The sequence below is a fragment of the Spea bombifrons genome, chromosome 2 (assembly GCF_027358695.1).
Source record: "Spea bombifrons isolate aSpeBom1 chromosome 2, aSpeBom1.2.pri, whole genome shotgun sequence".
Lineage (NCBI taxonomy): Eukaryota > Metazoa > Chordata > Amphibia > Anura > Pelobatidae > Spea > Spea bombifrons.
In genome coordinates, this window is record NC_071088.1 from 61722677 (window position 1) to 61741854 (window position 19178).

The following is a 19178-nucleotide window of genomic DNA, read 5'->3' on the forward strand; positions in this document are numbered from 1 at the left end:
ATCACCACAGGTCACATTATTGCAATTATAATGCAACATCCACATTTATCGCCATACTTTTGGAGCATCTGTACGACATCAATGGTTTCTCACCAAATAAACTGCCTAGGTCACGACAAAATATGCCAATTCTTGTACACTATATGTTTAATCTGCCTAGATTTCATTGAATATGTGGTCAAACCATGTATTCTATTCATGACCCTCCTTTTGATTTTGTTACCTTAATTCCTCAATGAATCATTTCTCCACATAGTCATAATTCTCTCCTTACATTGTCCTTAAGTCAAAGGTCATGTCATCTCATCATTCAGAAATAATCCTCCTAACCCCTTTTGAATTGGCTAAAAGGCAAACCATCAATCAGCCCCCCGAGACTGGGGAAAAAGACTAGGCCTGCAAAAAAAGAAACTCCATCTATAGGTTTACCATACAAATCAAAATCAAATCATCCAGAACTGAAACTCACCTTAAAATAAAGAAAATGAATACTTCCTATATATGATTCAATGGTAAAGGAGATACTGGGTATTATTGAATCCAAAAAGCTCTTAAAGGTCATAAGATCTTCAAAGTTGCCTCGCCAAATGAAAATGACATCATCAATTTAATGAACTAAAAGAGCACAAAGTTGCAAAACATCTCATTTGTGTACACAAAAGTCTCCCCAAATAAAGCCATGAAAATATTAGCCACATTGGGCCCCATTGCAGTCCCCTAAATTTAAAAATATGTATTTCCAAAATACCACAAAAAAACAGTATAAATAGCTCATAATTATCCTGAACATCAAAATGATCATCGAAATGGTCACAGCCTCAATACCGCCATGATGAGGAATGGAAGTGTAGAGGCTGTTCATATCTATAGTGTGAAGCAAAAGAAAAATCTCTCAAACACTTAAATCTCAAGCAGTTAAATAATAAAACTCACGGAACCTTGTACATATGATTTCGTTTCTTTACTCAACACAAATAGATAACTGTTGCAAACAGAATTACAGCCTGCAGCAATGGGCCTACCAGGCGGAATATTAAAATCACTGTGGATCTTAGGCAACAGATAAAAATATGGGCTAGATGGATTATCCCTTATCAAAAACTCTAAATCTTTGTGGCTATAAGCTTCTTCTCTTGTGCTTGTATAGTAATGTTCTTATTCAAAGTCTGAATTTCTAGTCCTAGTGCAGCATCCTGTAGTATTATAAAGTTGTCTATTTCTTCTTCTGTAATTCAAAGGGATGTATTAATATTTGCTTTTATACACATATTTGTGTATTTTTGATATAATAAATTATGTGTTTGCAGTTTTTTGTATTTATATATCCTGTATGTGTGTGTGTGTGTGTGTGTATGTCAGCCACCAGTGGGGTGTCTGTTACATAAGGAGGAGGAGGAGCCCGGTATGCAGGACGACCGGAGGAATGGTAAAGCAGTCCAAATGGCGTAGACAGGGCACAGGCAAAAGGTCAGGTTCAGGCAGCAATCAAAATAGCGTAGTCAGGGCACAGGCAAAAGGTCAGGTACAGGTACAGGTTCAGATACAGGAGCAAGGATAGGAGCACAGCACTGGGAACGCTATGTAGAATGCAGAGCGTCTCAGAATATCTGAGCGCTGCCGTAAGGGAGTTAGGGGGTTTTATAGGGATCTCAGACGTGCTGCCCCCTCCAGGAGAGCCCTCCATAATCACGCCTCCCTTCTCCTCCTGCACACAGTCTTGGATGATATGTGATATTGAGGTGAAATTGACTAAAAAACAAGGCCCAACGAGCCTGACAGGGTTTAAGCCGTCGCTGGTCGGTATAAACCAAGGCGGGGTGTGTGGAGCACTCCAAATTATGTCTCCCCTCTTCCAGGGATGATGTGAGGTGAGTAAATCACGGTCGCCGACATTGTAATTCCTTTCGGGAGGAGAAAGAATCTTAGAGAAAAAGGCAACCGGGTGTACTACATCTTGAGGACCACTTCTTTGAGACAGTATAGCCCCTATAGCGGAGTCGGAAACGTCCACCTCCAAAATGTAGGGTTTGGAGGGGACAGGAAAAACAAGTATAGGTGCAGAGGTTCCTGTCTCCCAATCGATGTAGTGCAGTCTCAACCAGGGCAATCCAAGTATGACAGGAAACAAGGGAGACTGGACTAAATAAAAAGCATACTGGTTTGTGATGGCGGGCACCGAAGAAAACAGTGTGTTATCTTTTGGATGACTGGACTGGAGGCCAATGGGTTACCGTTGACCAAGTGTATGTGTAAGGTACTTGGTGAGATGAGGTATCCAATTTCTGAAGGCAGAGTGGCATACAGGGGGTTAAAAGGCATTTGTAGAAATGAATTTTAACCCCCATATAACACTGCCCCCCCCACTTCTGGTGTCTGGCGGGGGCAGCGGGTGGAGGCCGGCATTCATGAAATTAAAGGGGCTGGCGTGCAAGCACCGCGCCGCCCAATGGCCGTGCCTCAGCTCTTCGTCCCACCCCTTTTAAGACATGGGAGGAAGTGCTGAGGCACGGCCATTGGGCGGCGCGTACACTCCAGCCCCTTTAACTTCATTAGGCGACGGCTGATTTCAATCTCGCTCGCAGACACTTAGCGGCTGTTTTGAGTGTTGGTCTGCTGGCCGCCCACGCCCACAGACCGGCCGGCCCACCGGGAAATTTCCTGGTATTCCCGGTGGGCCAGTCCGGCCCTGTGTGTTACGTAAGGAGGAGGAGGTGGAGCCCGGTATGCAGGACGACCTGAGGGAATGGTGAAGCAGTCCAAATAGCGTAGTCAGGGCACAGGAAAAAGGTCAGGTTCAGGCAGCAATCCAAATAGCGTAGTCAGGGCACAGGCAAAAGGTTAGGTTCAGGCAGCAATCCAGATAGCATAGTCAGGGCACAGGCAAAAGGTCAGGAGCACAGCACTGGGAACGCTATGTAGAACACAGAGTGTCTCAGAATATCTGAGCGCTCCTGTAAGGGAGCTAGGGGGTTTTATAGGGATCTCAGGCATGACATTAGATCCACCCTCCGTGCTGCCCCTGACATACACAAAGAGACGGCACCGGGGCTCCAGGAGAGCCCTCCACATTCACGCCTCCCTTCTCCTCCACACAGTCGGCAGGAGGAAAAGGTGCCGGAGCGGCGTGTAGAAGTGCCGCCCCCCTCGTGGAACCCGACACCACGTCGTCGCCGTTCTCCCCAACTCCCCGCGTCGAAACAAAACCCCAAAAAAGCTACCTGTGAAGGTAGCCAAGAATGTTGCACTGATAAGGGTTAAACGTTGCATCTGCCTTGACATCCTCAATAACCTTATGAGCAACAGCAGTATGGCCACAATCTTCCCCAGGTATGTTTTCAATTTTGATATAGTATATATATATATATATATATATATATATATATATATTTATATATATATATATATACACACACACACACAGTTTTACACATCAGGACATAATAACATCTGTTCTTTAGCAGGTCTAAAAAGATAAATAGATAAATACAATCTCAGATGAACAACGCCACATGACATATTACACTGTGCCATGATTTATTCAACAAAAAGACATAATGGAGAAGCCACGTGTGAGAAACTAAGTACACTTTATGATCAATTAGCTTGTAGAACCACCTTTGGCAGCAAAAACTTGAAGTAATTATTTTCTGTATGACTTCTTTGCTCAAATTTACCAAGGGTGCCAATAGTAGTGGAGGGCAGTGTATATTGTATATATATATATACATGTATATACCGTAATATAAAATTATACAATGTTTTATAGAAGATTGTATGGGGGATGTTTGTGATATAGCCTTTGCTATTTTATGACCTTTCATCTTTTGCAATGCTTTTCTGGCACTCAATGACTTAATAGACTTTGGTTACTTTTCAGATTTATGATAGCCAAAGAAAGTAAACAATGGGTACACAAACATTTGTGGATTAACATTTACTATAAATATTTCAGCAGTAATGACATAACAAATAAACATACTTGGGAGGGGAAAGGGAGCTAAAAAAGTAGAAAGTCATCTTTGGAAAAAAAATGTAACACGCTTACAATAAGAACATCACATAGCAACACTGCAAGAGGTGTAATAATGTAGATCAAACAACCCTATATCAAAAATTAATGACATACATTTCTCCACCCTATATAAAAAGAGGGAGTAGCAAGTTCAACACCCAGAAATTGATGCAGCCCAGACAGATAAAATTACATTAGTGAGTCTGAGACACTGATTTAATTCTACTAGTTATAGTGATGTCATGGTGTAGGTCACTACTTTATGTTCCTCCACACACTGAAAACCATCAACCCCCTGCCATTCTTGTGTAGCCCAAGTATACATCTGCCCTTTAATTGCAATATATGACACAGCAGTGCAGAATAAGCAAACGTGGGTCTGGAAATTACGGTAATTAAAACATTTTATCTAAAAGTGACAGATTTTTTAGTATTCCATACTGTTCTAACACACGGACATGATTCTAGGAGTGAATAGTTTAGCAATAGTGGTTATTGCCGCCAGGCATCTGCTGGGATGCCACATGGGTGGCAGAACATAAGTTATGCTCTGACAGGTATAACTCTGTTTGTACTTGCACCCGCCCTTTGTTAGCAGAGCTGAGCTGTTGAGTCACTCGTAGACATACCCTCTCTGGAGAAAGATTAATTTATTCTCCCTGGAGAAGCTTGATTGAGTTTATTCAAAGACAGAACATACAAATCACATATAAGGCATGCTGTAACACAGCGCCGAACAAATGTCAGCTTTACAAAGTATATACAGGCACAACGTGTTTGCAGGTCCATAATAACAAAAAATAGTGCACCTAAGCATAATCACTAATCACGACAACGGCAAAAATAATAAACAGTTCCATGGGCGCAAACGTAGTAGTATTATACTCTGTGGAGAGGCACTTCCAATCACCAAGTTTGTACAGTGCGAATTGAAAAATGTGGTCATATTCTATATCGGGGCATTCAAATGGCTGCTGCTAACATACTTCAGCTGATAAAATACAGGTTAAAAAACATTTGGCAACCCCCCCCATTTGTTCTCTACCCTGTATGCTGTTCAACTCACCCCGGCGGTGGTCACTAAACCTTATTATTTTAGTCTTTGGGATGGGGATCTAGGATTATCCTTTTCATTGGATGAATGGGAGAAGGTGCTTTTGATTGTCCACAAGGGGACCATTTCCAGCAGGGTGCAGGAAACACTTTTTAAAATTACTACTCGCTGGTATAAAATCCCCCTTGATCTCCATAGGTTCCTCCCCCATATCCCGCCGACTTGCTGGAGATGTAATATCCATCCTGGCTCCCTGTTCCATATCTGGTGGGAATGCCCAGTTATCAGACCTTTTTGGGATGCGTTGTCGGGAGTTATTCGGGAGGTGTCTGACCCCGTTTTTGCGCCTACCTCGGCATCTATCCTACTTCATTATAACACTATTCCATATAAATCCTACAAGGGATCTATCACGTTCCACTTGATCAATGCTGCCCTCACCACTCTTCCCAGATCCTGGAAGTCCGCCAGTCCCCCTTCTATGTCTACCTGGTTTCGCCGCATTGAATTTATTTACCACATGGAAGTCCTCTCAGGCGCTGCCAGGGGCCAGGACCACACGGTTGAGCTTCGCTGGTTCCACTGGGGTTCTTATGTCTCCTCCCTTGCACACCGCCCCGATATTGCCTTGGTTTGAATCTTTGGGTGATTTTGGTCTAGCCGCCGGTCGTCGTTCTCAGTCCATTGTTTCTTATTTTTTGGTTTTGGTTTCCATTCCCTATACACACAGGACCTATGGTTGGGCTACTGGCCAGATGGGTTTCGCTCTACCTGCGTGGCGATTATACCGTCTAGGTGCTATTGTTGTTGATGTTCATTTTGTATCCAAACTCTGTGTAGTTCTTGATAGCCTATATATACTACACTGTACACATTTCTCCTTATTATACTTACCTACTTGTATCGATGTACAATGTCAGGACGGGACTCTGTGTTATTGCTCAAATACTGTACAATTGCGGACTTCGCGGCTCCTTTATGTGCTATGTACCTCACTTGTCACGATTGTATTTCTTGTATCATTGAAAAATATTTGTTCTGTCTTATGTTGTATGCAATAAACGGAGAATTGAACAAAAAAACAATTTGGCCTATTTTTTGACTGTAAAGATCTCAAACTTTATTAGTCCTTATATAATCTTTTCCCCATGCCATACATGTTTTCTATATTGTATTAACCACTTCCACTTCCTGGAAGACTGTTCCAACTACCTACAACCCTCTGTGTGAATTACGACAATACATCTAAGCCTTAGGCCCTCTAGTTTTACATTATGGTCTCTTGTCCTGACATTTCTTCTCCACTAAAACTTTCTGTACTTCCATCTTGTATTTTTTCTATTATCCCTCTTTCCTCAAAACTATATATGCTGAGATACTTTTGATTTACTGCTTTAGTTGCCCTCCTCCAAACTCTCTTCACAATATGCTTCTGGAGATGAGTCTTCATAACTGTGTACAATAATCTAGGCGAAGACTGACCAGAGAGCTGTAAAATGGAATAACCATCTACCTCTTAATGCTACTAATGCCTCTAGCTATACAACCGAGCTCCCTGTTTGCCTTCTGCTTTGGTACATTGCCTGCCTACTTTTAACCCTTACAGTGCCAGATATGTACAGTGTACATAGATAACCTGGGCTTTGAATGGCAACAACGTATCTTGTACATCGTTGTATATAGCAATTGTTATAAACTATTACAGTGATGTAGTGGTGCTGTCAATCAGTTGCTAAATCCATGGGCATCCTTCCCTAACATAATCCACCCAGAATTCTTGGTTTGTTAAAGTGGAAACCAGGTGTACACTTAAATGCAATGGCATCCTGTAAAGTAAAGAGAAAGCTGCTCATAAATCTATGATCAATCTGCAGCTTCTCTATAAGTATAATAAAAGTAGAAATCGAATATCACTGCTGCCTACCATGATAGCCTTTGCTACCCATCCCTCACCCCCACCCCACCTACAGCGAATAATCAAATAACATGCATACTGTACCTGCCGGCTCCTCCCTCCGATTAATCCGGAGCAATGGAACAGCTCAGGCTACTACAAATCAAGTGAGGCTACAACAGAATGGGGGCTCAGGGCCTCTCTAGGGTCCTGGCGCAATTGTTTCACGTGGCCCTTGGCTAATCCGACCCTGGCCCAATTGTTATGCAGTACTTGTAAAATCCTGTTTACCCATTATATTGTGCTGCTGAATATGATGACGCTATATAAATCAATAAATAATAATAGATAATTTACATATTGAAGTAAGAAACACATATTTAAGTAATAAATATAAACATGTACTATTGTTGTATTATTAGGTGGCTATTAACTTAAAATAAGAACATGAATGAACAAGAACAATGATTTCAGTGCAAAACAGAGATTTTTTTACATTTGTGCCATCTATAACAATTATCATAAATTACAAAAAAACATGGAGAATTTCAGAGTTCCTATAACCCCGTCGCATCCCTTAGGATGTACTAGTGCATCCTTAACAGCTGTGCCAAGCAGGGGAGTAGCTAGAGTATTTGGCCCCTTGGGGCGGATCCTGTATGTGGCACCCCCACACACACAGGGGGTACAGCGTAATCCCTATCACTATACATTGAGCCAGACATTGACATTAATGCAGCATAACCCCTATCACTAGTTACTAAGCCAAATGTTGATGTGGTGTAGGCCTACCACTTCAGTGTCTGGCTTAGTATATAGTAGGGATGCACCAAAATGAAAATTCTGAACCAAAACCTAAAATAACCCCCCCACACACACCTTTAAAAAAAAATCCCACTTTTATTAAACATAAGGTTAAACACAACAAATTTGGACATAAAAATTCGATAACAATATTAATATATATATATATGTATATATATTTATTTTTATTTATATATGATTGCTAACAGCAATCACACTCCCCACACACTTACACATCCATGCTATCACACACACACATTCACTCTCACTCTGTGTATCAGGGGTACTGGACAGCAGCGACAGAAGTGGAGCGGAGACCAGTATGCAGGAGAAACAGGCACGGTATTTAGATAATCAGTCCCAAAAACGAAGTCAAGAGGAAGCCAAAAATCGGTACACAGGTGTAGGAGCCGTTTAGTCGCCAAGGCCAAGGGGGAACCACAAGGATAAACGTAGGCAAGCCGGGTCTGGTACACGAAGGGTCAATAAATAGAGGAGTCAAGGCAAGCCGGGTCTGGTACACGAAGGGTAGGTAAGTAGAGGAGTCAAGGCAAGCCGGGTCTGGTACACGAAGGGTAGGTAAGTAGAGGAGTCAAGGCAAGCCGGGTCTGGTACACGAAAATAATCAGCAAGCGAGAGCACTCAGAAGGTACGTATGGGAAGCACAATAACTGAGCACTAAGCAAAGCTCAGTGCTCGTTTTTAAACTTGCCGCTCGGCTACGCCCCGCCCCTAGGGACGGGACAGTCTCCGAGCGTGCACTCAGTGTTCCCAGAATGGGAACAATAAAGTTAAGCTAGAGGGCGCCCCTAGCAACACACGCCGGAGGAAGATCAGAAGATGGATGCCGCGGCGATGGAACCCGTACCCGCGGGTAGCGGGTACGCAGCGCTGGACACGGTACCCGCGGGTAGCGGGTATTCCGGTGAGTCGCTGCGGCGAATCCTTACTGCTGGGTTAGCAATCATATATAAAGCATATATAGTATCCCACAAAAGTGAGTACACCCCTCACATTTTTGTAAATATTTTCTTATATCTTTTCATGTGACAGCACTGAAGAAATGACACTCTGCTTTAATGTAAAGTAGTGCGTGTACAGCCTGTATAACAGTGTAAATTTGCTGTTCCTCAAAATAACTCAACACACAGCCATTAATGTCTAAACCTTGCCAACAAAAGTGAGTACACCCCTAAGTGGAAATGTCCAAATTGGCCCCAAAGTGTCAATAGTTTGTGTGGCTACCATTATTTTTCAGCACTGCCTTAACTCTCTTGGGCATGGAGTTCCCCAGAGCTTCACAGGTTGCCACTGGAGTCCTCTTCCACTCCTCCATGATGACATCACGGAGCTGGTGGATGTTAGAGACCTTGCGCTCCCCCATCTTCTGTATGAGGATGCCCCACAGATGCTCAATAGGGTTTAGGTCTGGACACATGCTTGGCCAGTCAATTGCCTTTACCCTCAGCTTCTTTAACAAGGCAGTGGTCATCTTGGGTGTGTGTTTGGGGTCATTATCATGTTGGAATACTGCCCTGCGGCCTATGTCACAGTACATGTTGGCATCCATGGCTCCCTCCCTGAACTATAGCTCCCCAGTGCTAACACTCATGGAGGCCCAGACCATGACACTCCCACCATCATGCTTGACTGTAGGCTAGACACACTTGTCTTTGTACTTCTCACCTGGTTGCCGCCACACACGCTTGACACCATCTGAACCAAATATGTTTATCTTGGTCTCATCGGACAACAGGACATGGTTCCAGTAATCCTTAGTCTGCTTATCTTCAGCATCATCTTTAGGAGGCTTCCTTCTGGGATGACAGCCATGTAGACCAATTTGATGCAGTGTGCGGCGTATGGTCTGAGCACTGACAGGCTGACCCCCCACCCCTTCAACCTCTGCAGCAATGCTGGCAGCACTCATACATATATTTCCCAAAGACAATCTCTGGATATGACGCTGATCACGTGCACTCAACTTCTTTGGTTGGCCATGGCGAGGCCTGTTCTGAGTGGAACCTGTCCTGTTAAACCGCTGTATGGTCTTGCCCACCGTGCTGCAGCTCAGTTTCCTCTTATAGCATAGGCCATCTTTATGTAGAGCAACAATTCTTTTTTTCAGATCCTCAGAGTTCTTTGCCCTGAGGTGCCATGTTGAACTTCCAGTGACCAGTATGAGAGACTGGGTGAGCGATAACACCACATTAAACACACTTGCTCCCCATTCACACCTGAGACCTTGTAACACTAACGAGTCACATGACACCGGGAAGGGGAAATGGCTAATTGAGCCCACTTAGGGGTGTACTCCCTTTTGTTGCCAAGGCTTAGACATTAATGGCGGTGTGTTAACTTATTTTGAGGGGACAGCAAAGTTACACTGTTATACAGGCTGTACACTCAGTACTTTACATTGTAGCAGAGTGTCATTTCTTCAGTGTTGTCACATGAAAAGATATAATAAGATATTTACAAAAATGTGAGGGGGTTACTCACTTTTGTGAGATACTGTGTATATACCGTATTGGCTCGGATATAGGCCGCCCCCGTATATAGGCCGCACCCTAAAAGTTTGGTGCTTTTTTAAAGAAAAAGTTTTTTTTCTTTAAAAAAGCACCAAAAAAAACATGCTGCCACTCTGTCCCCCCCCCCGAGATATGCTGCCACTGTCCTCCCTCCCCGAGATACGCTGCCGCTGTCCTCCCTCCCCGAGATACGCTGCCGCTGTCCTCCCTCCCCGCGATACGCTGCCGCTGTCCTCCCTCCCCGCGATACGCTGCCGCTGTCCTCCCTCCCCGCGATACGCTGCCGCTGTCCTCCTCTGCCCCCCCCTCCTCGACTTACCGGAGCAGACTCCCGGGTGTCTTGCGGGGCCGGCGAGGGACATCTACGCAATACGCGTATGCAACTTCCGGTACCGGAAGTTGCATGCGCGTATTGCGTAGATGTCTCCCGCCGGCCCCGCAAGACACCCGGGAGTCTGCTCCGGTAAGTCGGGGGTGGGCAGAGGTAAAACGCTTAGATAACCTCCCGTGCCGGCACCCCCCCCCGTGGGAAGTGCTGGCAGGGGAGGCTGTCTGAGCGTATCGGGGAGAAGGATGCAGGTCCCCTGCACCGCTGCGGGGGATCTGTATCTTAACCCCGCTGCCTGCCCGGCGCCCGGGACTGCATGTCCCGGGCGTCGGGCGCTAGACCCCGAATATAGGCCGCACCCCCACTTTAAAAACTTAAAGTGGGGGAAAAAAGTGCGGCCTATATTCGAGCCAATACGGTATTTAATGTATTAATATTGTTATTGACACCAAACACACCAAAATTGGACAAAAAAAATACATTTTATATATATATATATATATATATATATATATATATATATATATATATATATATATATATATATATATACATATACCCTTACATAAGTTATAGTGGGTAAAGGTGATGGAAACCCTTCCATTTAAATTTAAGGGGTATTAGAATTATTATGAAACACTCATCTACAGACACCAGACATGCTAAAAGGCTTGTTTTTTCCTCAGAAATCTCATGGTGCTGCCACAACCACAAGGGATTATTTGTAGGTGCATGCAAATAACGTTAACAATTATCACCTATATTTAATGTATTAAACATACATTATTTTTACCAGTGTTTCAGGTTTTAAATTATTGTACGTGTTTGCACAAAAAAGAGATGGGGAGAAAGTGAGGTAGGGGATAGTGAGGAAAGAGGTATCTGATGGGAAGAAAAAGGCGGTATCTGATAGGGAAAATTGCTATCCCCCAGATTTTTAGGGGTCCCTATGCCCATGCTCCCGCTCCCGAGCCTGCCCCTCTAGCGACCTACATTACGTCTGTAGGGGGGTGTGCCCCCCCCATCTCCTGCTAGGTACGCTACTGGTGCCAAGACACTCTTTAGGATGTATCGGTACATCTGGACTTTTTATCAGAGGCAGAGACAACTCCTTGCCGCTACATGGAAGATCAGGCTGTGAACTCTCCCTTGTCAGCAAAAGCCAGCATCTCTGGTTTCCTGAGACCAACTGTGTGTAATGGTGCTCTGCGCAAGTGCCAGTACTACATTGTGTAAGGATTGCGTTATTGGACATTACTTTTCTTGGCAAATTTGCAAAAAAATATATATACTTGTATGTATAAGTATATATGTATAATTTGTGTGGGTACATCAAATATGGAAAAAAGTTGAATAGAGGTTTAACAAAATGTGTGCCTTTTGGGTATAAAAAACTGGTCCTGAAGGGGTTAAAGTACAAAGGTTGCTGAATAGTGTAATTGATTGCGGCACAAATCGTAATCGCATCGGAGTTTATCACTGGTAGTATCTTTTCTTCGAATATTTACGGTACAAGGTGCAGGTTGTTGCGCTCTACCTGCCCAACACCTAACGCATTAAAATCGGTCTCCAGTACTGCTTTAAGACATGGCAGCTCCCGAGGCGCTTTAAAACTAATCGGCATTTCGGATTGCCAATCCAGCCTCGGGATTCCTCTCTGGTGGGAGGTACTTCACGACAGCCAATAAGGCACACCCTCCACTGGCAGCTTATTTCCTTACCGTTCTGATGACGCATTATAGCTTTGGCCAGTCAGATGTGGAAATTGAGAGGCGTACGAAGATTGACAGTTACTCGAAACCAATCATTAGGTCCCTACGCTAAGTATATAAGTATTGAGACGCAAAAGCGTTATTTAGTGTAGGCAACTGCTGTCGAAGGGAAGACCTGAGCCTGTGTGACGTACCTTGGGTTACTTGTCCCTCACACACCCAGTTTGGGCTCTGACAGCAGCGGCGCACTCTTTATTTTATTTTTTTAACCCCGTTTTAAGTTTTTTTTATCTTAACAACTTTAACCGGAGAAGCGAACAACTTTTTAGTACGAAACCGGAATTTTTACGCGTTCCTTGCTATTTACGAGTCTGAAGAAGCCTGTTGCAGACAAGCCAGACCGTTCTCTTGCACCAGCACTTTCCTTCCTTCGGCTCCTTGTTGCTAAGAGACCCGAGACTAGAGTTCACGTGACGCCTCGCGGAGCCCTCGTGCACTAAGACGACATCTGCGGAACGCAGTTGAGGTCACAGAAGACACTTGCTGGCGCTGTAAGCGGAGAGACTCTCTTCCGAAAGACCTGTCAGCGTTGAGAGTTCCTAGTAGGTGGCTCGAGCAAGGACTACATCCTCCGGTGAGCACACCCGGAGCCGTTATGTCCTCATCTACACAGCAGCCTCGGCCTGCCGCTTCCCCTGTCTCATCCCCGAGGTTCAGCGTCCTTTCATGGCCGCAAGTCAGCCGTCTAGACGCCATTCTGAACGAGAGCGTACCTATTCACGGCCGGGGTAACTTTCCAACCCTATCTTGCCGGCCCAGAGACTTGGTTCAAGTAAGTACCACCGGGAGCAATGTGGGGTGTTATGTGGTAGGTCTGCACGAATGGGCTCTGGTGCGTTTTGTGCGTCTCCCCCTTACGTACTCGGTAATGGGGGGAGGGTAGTTGTCTCCTCACCGTATCGGCGAATTCTCGAAGCCAGCTAAGTGGTGTATTTTGCTCCTACCGGGCATCCTTACGCCCCAACCACTGGCCTGTCACGACACACGAACTGTCTAAGTGACCGTGTCTAGCAATGTCTCCATGGGAGTGTCTGCCTCTTGGCAGACACAGCGCGACGAGATACTCTATAACGGGATAGAATGTATTTTATTTCTTATTATTAAAGTGCATCTGGGAAAAAAAGTTGCTTTATCATGTGAGCCATAGGCGAGGTAGAATGGGACAGACATGCAATGGGCATGTCAAAAGGAGGGGGTGCGGCACTGGCTCCGGGTCCTATGTGCCATGCGCACTCCACGTGCTTTAAAGGTTGCTCAACTTCGAGTCCTTTTAACATCGGTGCCCCTCTCAACGGTCTCCAGATATCCTGTTTTAGCAGCCGCGACATGTGACGCCTGCAAGGTTTCCTTAAAGAGCCATAATTTAGCGTTAAAGTGTCGGCCACCTCTTGCCAGATGCAGATCGCCTTACAGTTAATGATCTTGACCCTTCTCGTTAGGACAGGCCTTAAACCCTCTTGGCCTGTATTAATGCTTCAGCCGTAACCACCAGGCTGCATGTCCAAAAAAAAAAAAATCACGCTATCCTCTATGTAGTGTAGCAAAGGGACTAAGTAACACGCATGGTAATAAACGCCTATGGATTGGTTTCGACGTCAGGGGGTCTTCATCGGGGTCTCAATAAAAAACTCATATTTGGTGTTATAGCTTGGATTAATGCCCTACTAGATGCATCTCTACACAGCTTGCATGTTTGGAGTGTTACTTTTTGTATTTTTCTTATAACGTGTATAGTTGCAATACATATTTCTTAAGAACTATCAGTTCGCTAAATGTTTAGATTGGATATTGTATCAAGTTCTCCTTTAAAGGCCCCGCACAGTGAATGTCACATCTGTGGCATTTCCCCGCCCCCTCCTCCCTTTTCTGTTACATGGCTATTACTTGCTTGTTAGCGCATGGCTTTCACAGGAATAAAAATGTGCTGAGCAGGAATATCTGGCCCTGGCCCTGTGCCAAGTGCTGGCTATCCAGCGCACCAGAAACTTCAATCCTAGCGGTCACGGCATGTTCTGTTCTACCCAGTTCCATTGCTGATACGCTTGCAACAATTTAGTACTTAAAGAATGCACAGATTAATATGCGGTTGCCAAATTGGAAGGTAAATGATGATGGAGATCTAGGCCTGAGTGTGCTTCTCCCCCCTAAAATAAATGGTTAATCTCAAGTGTATGCATATATATCTAAAAAAAAAAAAAACATAGCCTTTTATATAGCATGCTTCACCAGTGCCCTTTATTAGCAATAAATCCATATTCTTTTCCTTCGCCTTACATTTATGGGACACGTCAGGCTTGATGGTCTTGTACTGTCCCTCATTCTTATAATGAGAATTTAAGGCCGGATTTTACAACTTTAATTTTTTTTAAAATATATATATTTTTTTGCCTTCTACTTTTTAGGAACAAGAGGAAGACATTCTTATTTCCCAAGTAATGTTTTATAATGCTTGGTTTAAACTAGGAAAGGCTGTCGTAATTCACAACTCAGATTTCCAAAGATATTATACAAAGGCTTCCAGGAGCCAACTGTTACAATTGGGTAACACTTACTTCTAGGTACCGGTGCACTAAATTAATCTTCAAAAGGAACACCCAGTCTGTCATCCCTGGTTCTTGTTGAGACTATCTGGTATTTGATTATGCCACAGCATGTAGCCTTGATCAGTATAGTTAAGTACATCTTCCACTTGGAAGCTGTGGTGAAAGCAGTGTCCTCTCACATGTCTACCCACTGAGTCCTGTCTTAAGCACCATGGCAAGGGGTCCGCTGTCTGGTTGTCAAACGCCACAGACGTCGTTCTGCTCTTCTGCAATTGAATGTGATGTGGAATGTTTTATTGCTATGTATCTCATACATAGGAAAAGTATAACTTATGGGGGTAGGCTCCTTGAGTATTCAGTGGTTGGGGAGGAAAAATAGTTTTAGATTGATATAGCATTCTGTAGTGTCATTAAGTAATGTGGAGGGGGGGTTAATATTTTGGAAAGTTACACTCCTTTTTCTGGCCTAAAAACTTAGTAACATGGTTCTCTCACTTGTGTATAGAATGACTGCTCCAATTAACCCTCTCAGCTCCAGGTCAAATTGGCCATAGGAACGGAGGCTGTGTCAACACTACCTAAAGTTAACTGCCCTGATTACAGCCACGCATACACTGAAATACAGAACTGCATGTTCCTGCGCCAACCAACTTTCCAGTATATACTCAAACACAAAAACGGACAATTGCATACCTCCCCTCTTCTGAGGCTATGTTTAGTGTCTTCATCCAAGCTACTTGGACAAAAAATAGTTTGTTATAAAGTGACTATTTTAGTGGAAAACACACCCAAGTTTAATTTACTGTATTGCTGACTTAGTGACTCTATACTGGGTGTTTCTGTTCATTATGGTAACTATTACAAATAAAACAACCCATAATAGAAACCAGTTTCCTAGGAGCATAACTAGTCATTGGGTTTGTTGTAAAATTGATCAACTGGACTACGGTGAGGAAGTATTTTGGCATCTATGGAATCTGGGCTATTCATTCTTATAAATGTGTCTGTGTGTAGTCACCTAACTGCTCCTCTTGGCTTCTCGGCTCGAGTAATAACTCCGGGTATTTAGCATGGTCTCCTATTAATTCCTTAAGAGCCCTGGCCTAGTTGTGCTAATGCTTTGTCAGCTGTAACTGTATTCCTATTAACACGGCCTCTAACCTGGAAAGTTCACTTGCCCTGCAAAGGTAACCTAACACTTGCTGTGCTAGTCTCCCAGTGAACGGTTATGGCGTAGCCTGCCTGTCACTCCATACATGGACCTGCAACTGCACTTGTTCTAATTTTATTGTACATTTTCAGTGGGCATTGCATATAGTTTTTATATGAATCGGACTGCTAGACACTGAAGCACCTAATTAATGAAGTGATTCACACTGCCCATGGCTTCTAAATACCCAGCTGTGATTGGCTGTTTGTAAAGCTGTTTTGTAGCATTCATATATTGCATAATGTTTGGGATGGGAGTGCCTGTCTTATTATGATGGATTAAATTACTGGAGAAACACCTGCCACATCAAAGCTTGGAAGCCTGACAAGATCGGGCTGGGGGCGGGGGGGGCAGATTGTGCCCCAGTGGAGCATGTTGTGGCATGGAGATCTGCTGAATCTGCAGTGCCTGGGACACCACTGAATGCAGTGTTGAGGGGAGTTACCAAAACTTTTTGTGATTTTGTAGAATGTTTATCCTCTTAGACTTGTGAAACGGGCATAGGAGTATAATTGTAGTGGTAAAGGGGTTAAAACTGAAATCCAAGCCAACCATGAAAGCTGACTGGATTCCTGTTGTGGGAGGACCCTGGGATGCAGAACCACTTGGGCTGGGAATGTCTGATTAAATTAGAACTAGTAAACTAGGTTCTTCCACTGATGCAGTCGGCACAGTCGTGTAAAGTAGTGTGACGTCTGTACAATCGATTCCCATTTTTCACTACCGTCTGATGCCCGTATTCCATTATTTTACAGAATGATCATGGTTCTCTGGCAATTGAGAGCTTCACTTGACTATAGTCATCTGCACTGTTTAATGCAAGTGCTACATCCAATTGAATACTTATTTTATTTAGCGTTTTAAACATTACAATGTGTTCGATTTGCGGCAATATGACAATTTTATTTAATGCTTTATGCAACACGTAGTAAAACTATTGCTCATCTTTAATTTTTGTCCCCCCCTTTCTTTTGTGGCAGGTTGTCCGTAGCCGGCTAGAAGAAAAGGGCATCCCCGTCCGCAATGTTCGGTTGAATGGTTCAGCTGCTAGCCATGTGCTGCATGAAGACAGTGGTTTGGGCTACAAGGACCTGGATCTCATATTCATGGTGGATTTAAAGGGAAATGATGCCTTTCAGGTTGTGAAACATGCAGTTTTGGATTGCCTTTTAGACTTCTTGCCACCAGGAGTCAACAAGGAAAAAATAACCCCAATGACTCTGAAAGAAGCATATGTTCAAAAATTAGTCAAGGTCTGTATGGAAAGTGACAGATGGAGCCTCATTTCTTTATCAAACAACAATGGCAAAAACATGGAGCTGAAATTTGTGGACACCCTCAGACGGCAGTTTGAGTTCAGTGTTGACTCCTTTCAGATAGTTCTGGACTCCCTTTTAACGCTTAACCAGTGTCCTACCAGCTCAATGTCCCAGAGCTTCCATCCCACGGTAACCGGTGAAAGCATGTATGGGGATTTCGAGGAAGCAATGGATCATCTGCGCAATAGGATCATTGCAACACGCAACCCAGAAGAGATTCGAGGTGGGGGGCTGCTCAAATACTGCAACTTGTTGGTGCGGGGCTTTAAGCCGAAGTCTGAAGTGGACATGAAAACCATGCAGCGCTACATGTGCTCACGATACTTCATAGACTTCCCAGACATAAGAGAACAGCTGCGGAAACTTAAGTGCTATCTGCAAGACCACTTTGTAGGCATGGAAGACAAACGTTATGACTGCCTGATGACGCTTCACCGTGTGGTAAATGAAAGCACAGTCTGTCTGATGGGACATGAGCGCAGGCAAACATTATCACTTATTGCCTCTCTGGCTGCTGAAGTGTTATCGGAGCAGTCTCTTGTCCCAGCACTTCCGAACTTTACCTGCTACTACCAGCCAGCCCAATTTGTTGGTGAAGGAAACTACAATGGCTACTACTTTGCACCTGTCCAGCCTCTGATGTCTTGCAGTCACGCTTACCAGACATGGCTTCCCTGCTGTAACTGATGTGCAGGTTGGGGCAGGCTTTAAGACCTTTGCTTGCCCTTAACAGGCATAATGATTAAACTTGTTATGGGTTAACTCCAGTGCACATGAGCATCGGTTTGTGTATCATTTCTTAAAGATCATGCGGTGATTAGTACTTGTATACTTGGCCTGCCTGTAAAGGACTACCAGTGGCAAATATCAAAACTGGGCGTGAGTTTGATACAGACACTGGAGGGTTTTTTTTTGTTTTTGTTTTTCTGTTCCTTCCTCCTTAATTCTGGACCAAAGAGTAAAAATTTAGCTGTGCCTGTATCACTGAATGTTATCTTTCATGGTTCTATTCCGAATAACAAACTTCTGCTGCACTTGGCTCAGTATTAATATCTCTACAATGTCACTGGCAATTCACTTTTTCCCCTCTCCATGACTCAGTGCTAAATTTCTACTGAATGAATCTTTTATTTTGGGCTTTGTTCGGGGGCTCCAGTAAAGGTAATTTCCTTTGCCTAGGTACAAAGGCTTGGCTACAGTTTTTGTTCCTATTTGCTAAATATACTTGATATACTAAGATTTTGGTCCGCAGAAATCATGTCTAAATATCTGATCTAGAAGCTAAGCATTGCTTTGTTAAACATGGACTTCATTTCTGAGCTGATAGTGCTGTTAAATTACAATAATGGCCAAGCTGTGTATGGGTGAGTTCCACTGTCAAGTATTAATGTGAAAAGGCTAGAAGACGCATGCTTGTAGCTAGTATTGAAATTCAAATGTATGGATCTCCAATGCTTTTATTCCATGAAAGATGTCCGGCTTGAGTCAAGTTTAATGTAGTCTCTTACTAGCAGAATGGCTTGCCAACTCCCTTGTCATGGCACCCCGGTCATCTAGGTTTTTAGGCTATTCTCCCCATTACGGAGTTTAATTTTTTTTTTATTATAGGACACGCTGTTCATTTTCTGTTTATACTGTGCTGATTGGTGTTTTTATGTAAATCTCCCTTTTTAAAGTGACCAAAAGGTAGCTTCTGTGTACAGACTTAAGT

The 19178-nt window shown here is 43.7% G+C and overlaps 1 protein-coding gene across 1 annotated transcript; it reads left to right on the plus strand.

Moving 5' to 3' along the window:
- Positions 1-12755: 12755 nt before the first annotated feature.
- TENT5B (terminal nucleotidyltransferase 5B) lies at positions 12756-18506 on the plus strand. Its single transcript, XM_053454483.1, has 2 exons — positions 12756-13167; positions 17129-18506. The coding sequence occupies exons 1-2, from the start codon at positions 12991-12993 to the stop codon at positions 18152-18154; spliced, it is 1203 nt and encodes a 400-aa protein (XP_053310458.1). The 5' UTR covers positions 12756-12990; the 3' UTR covers positions 18155-18506.
- The last annotated feature ends 672 nt before the right edge of the window (positions 18507-19178 follow it).

Coding starts and splice junctions, on each gene's coding strand:
- TENT5B (XM_053454483.1), top strand. CDS start 12,991: ATGTCCTCATCTACACAGCAGCCTCGGCCTGCCGCTTCCCCTGTCTCA. Junction 13,168..17,128: donor GGCCCAGAGACTTGGTTCAA/GTAAGTACCACC, acceptor CTTTTGTGGCAG/GTTGTCCGTAGCCGGCTAGA.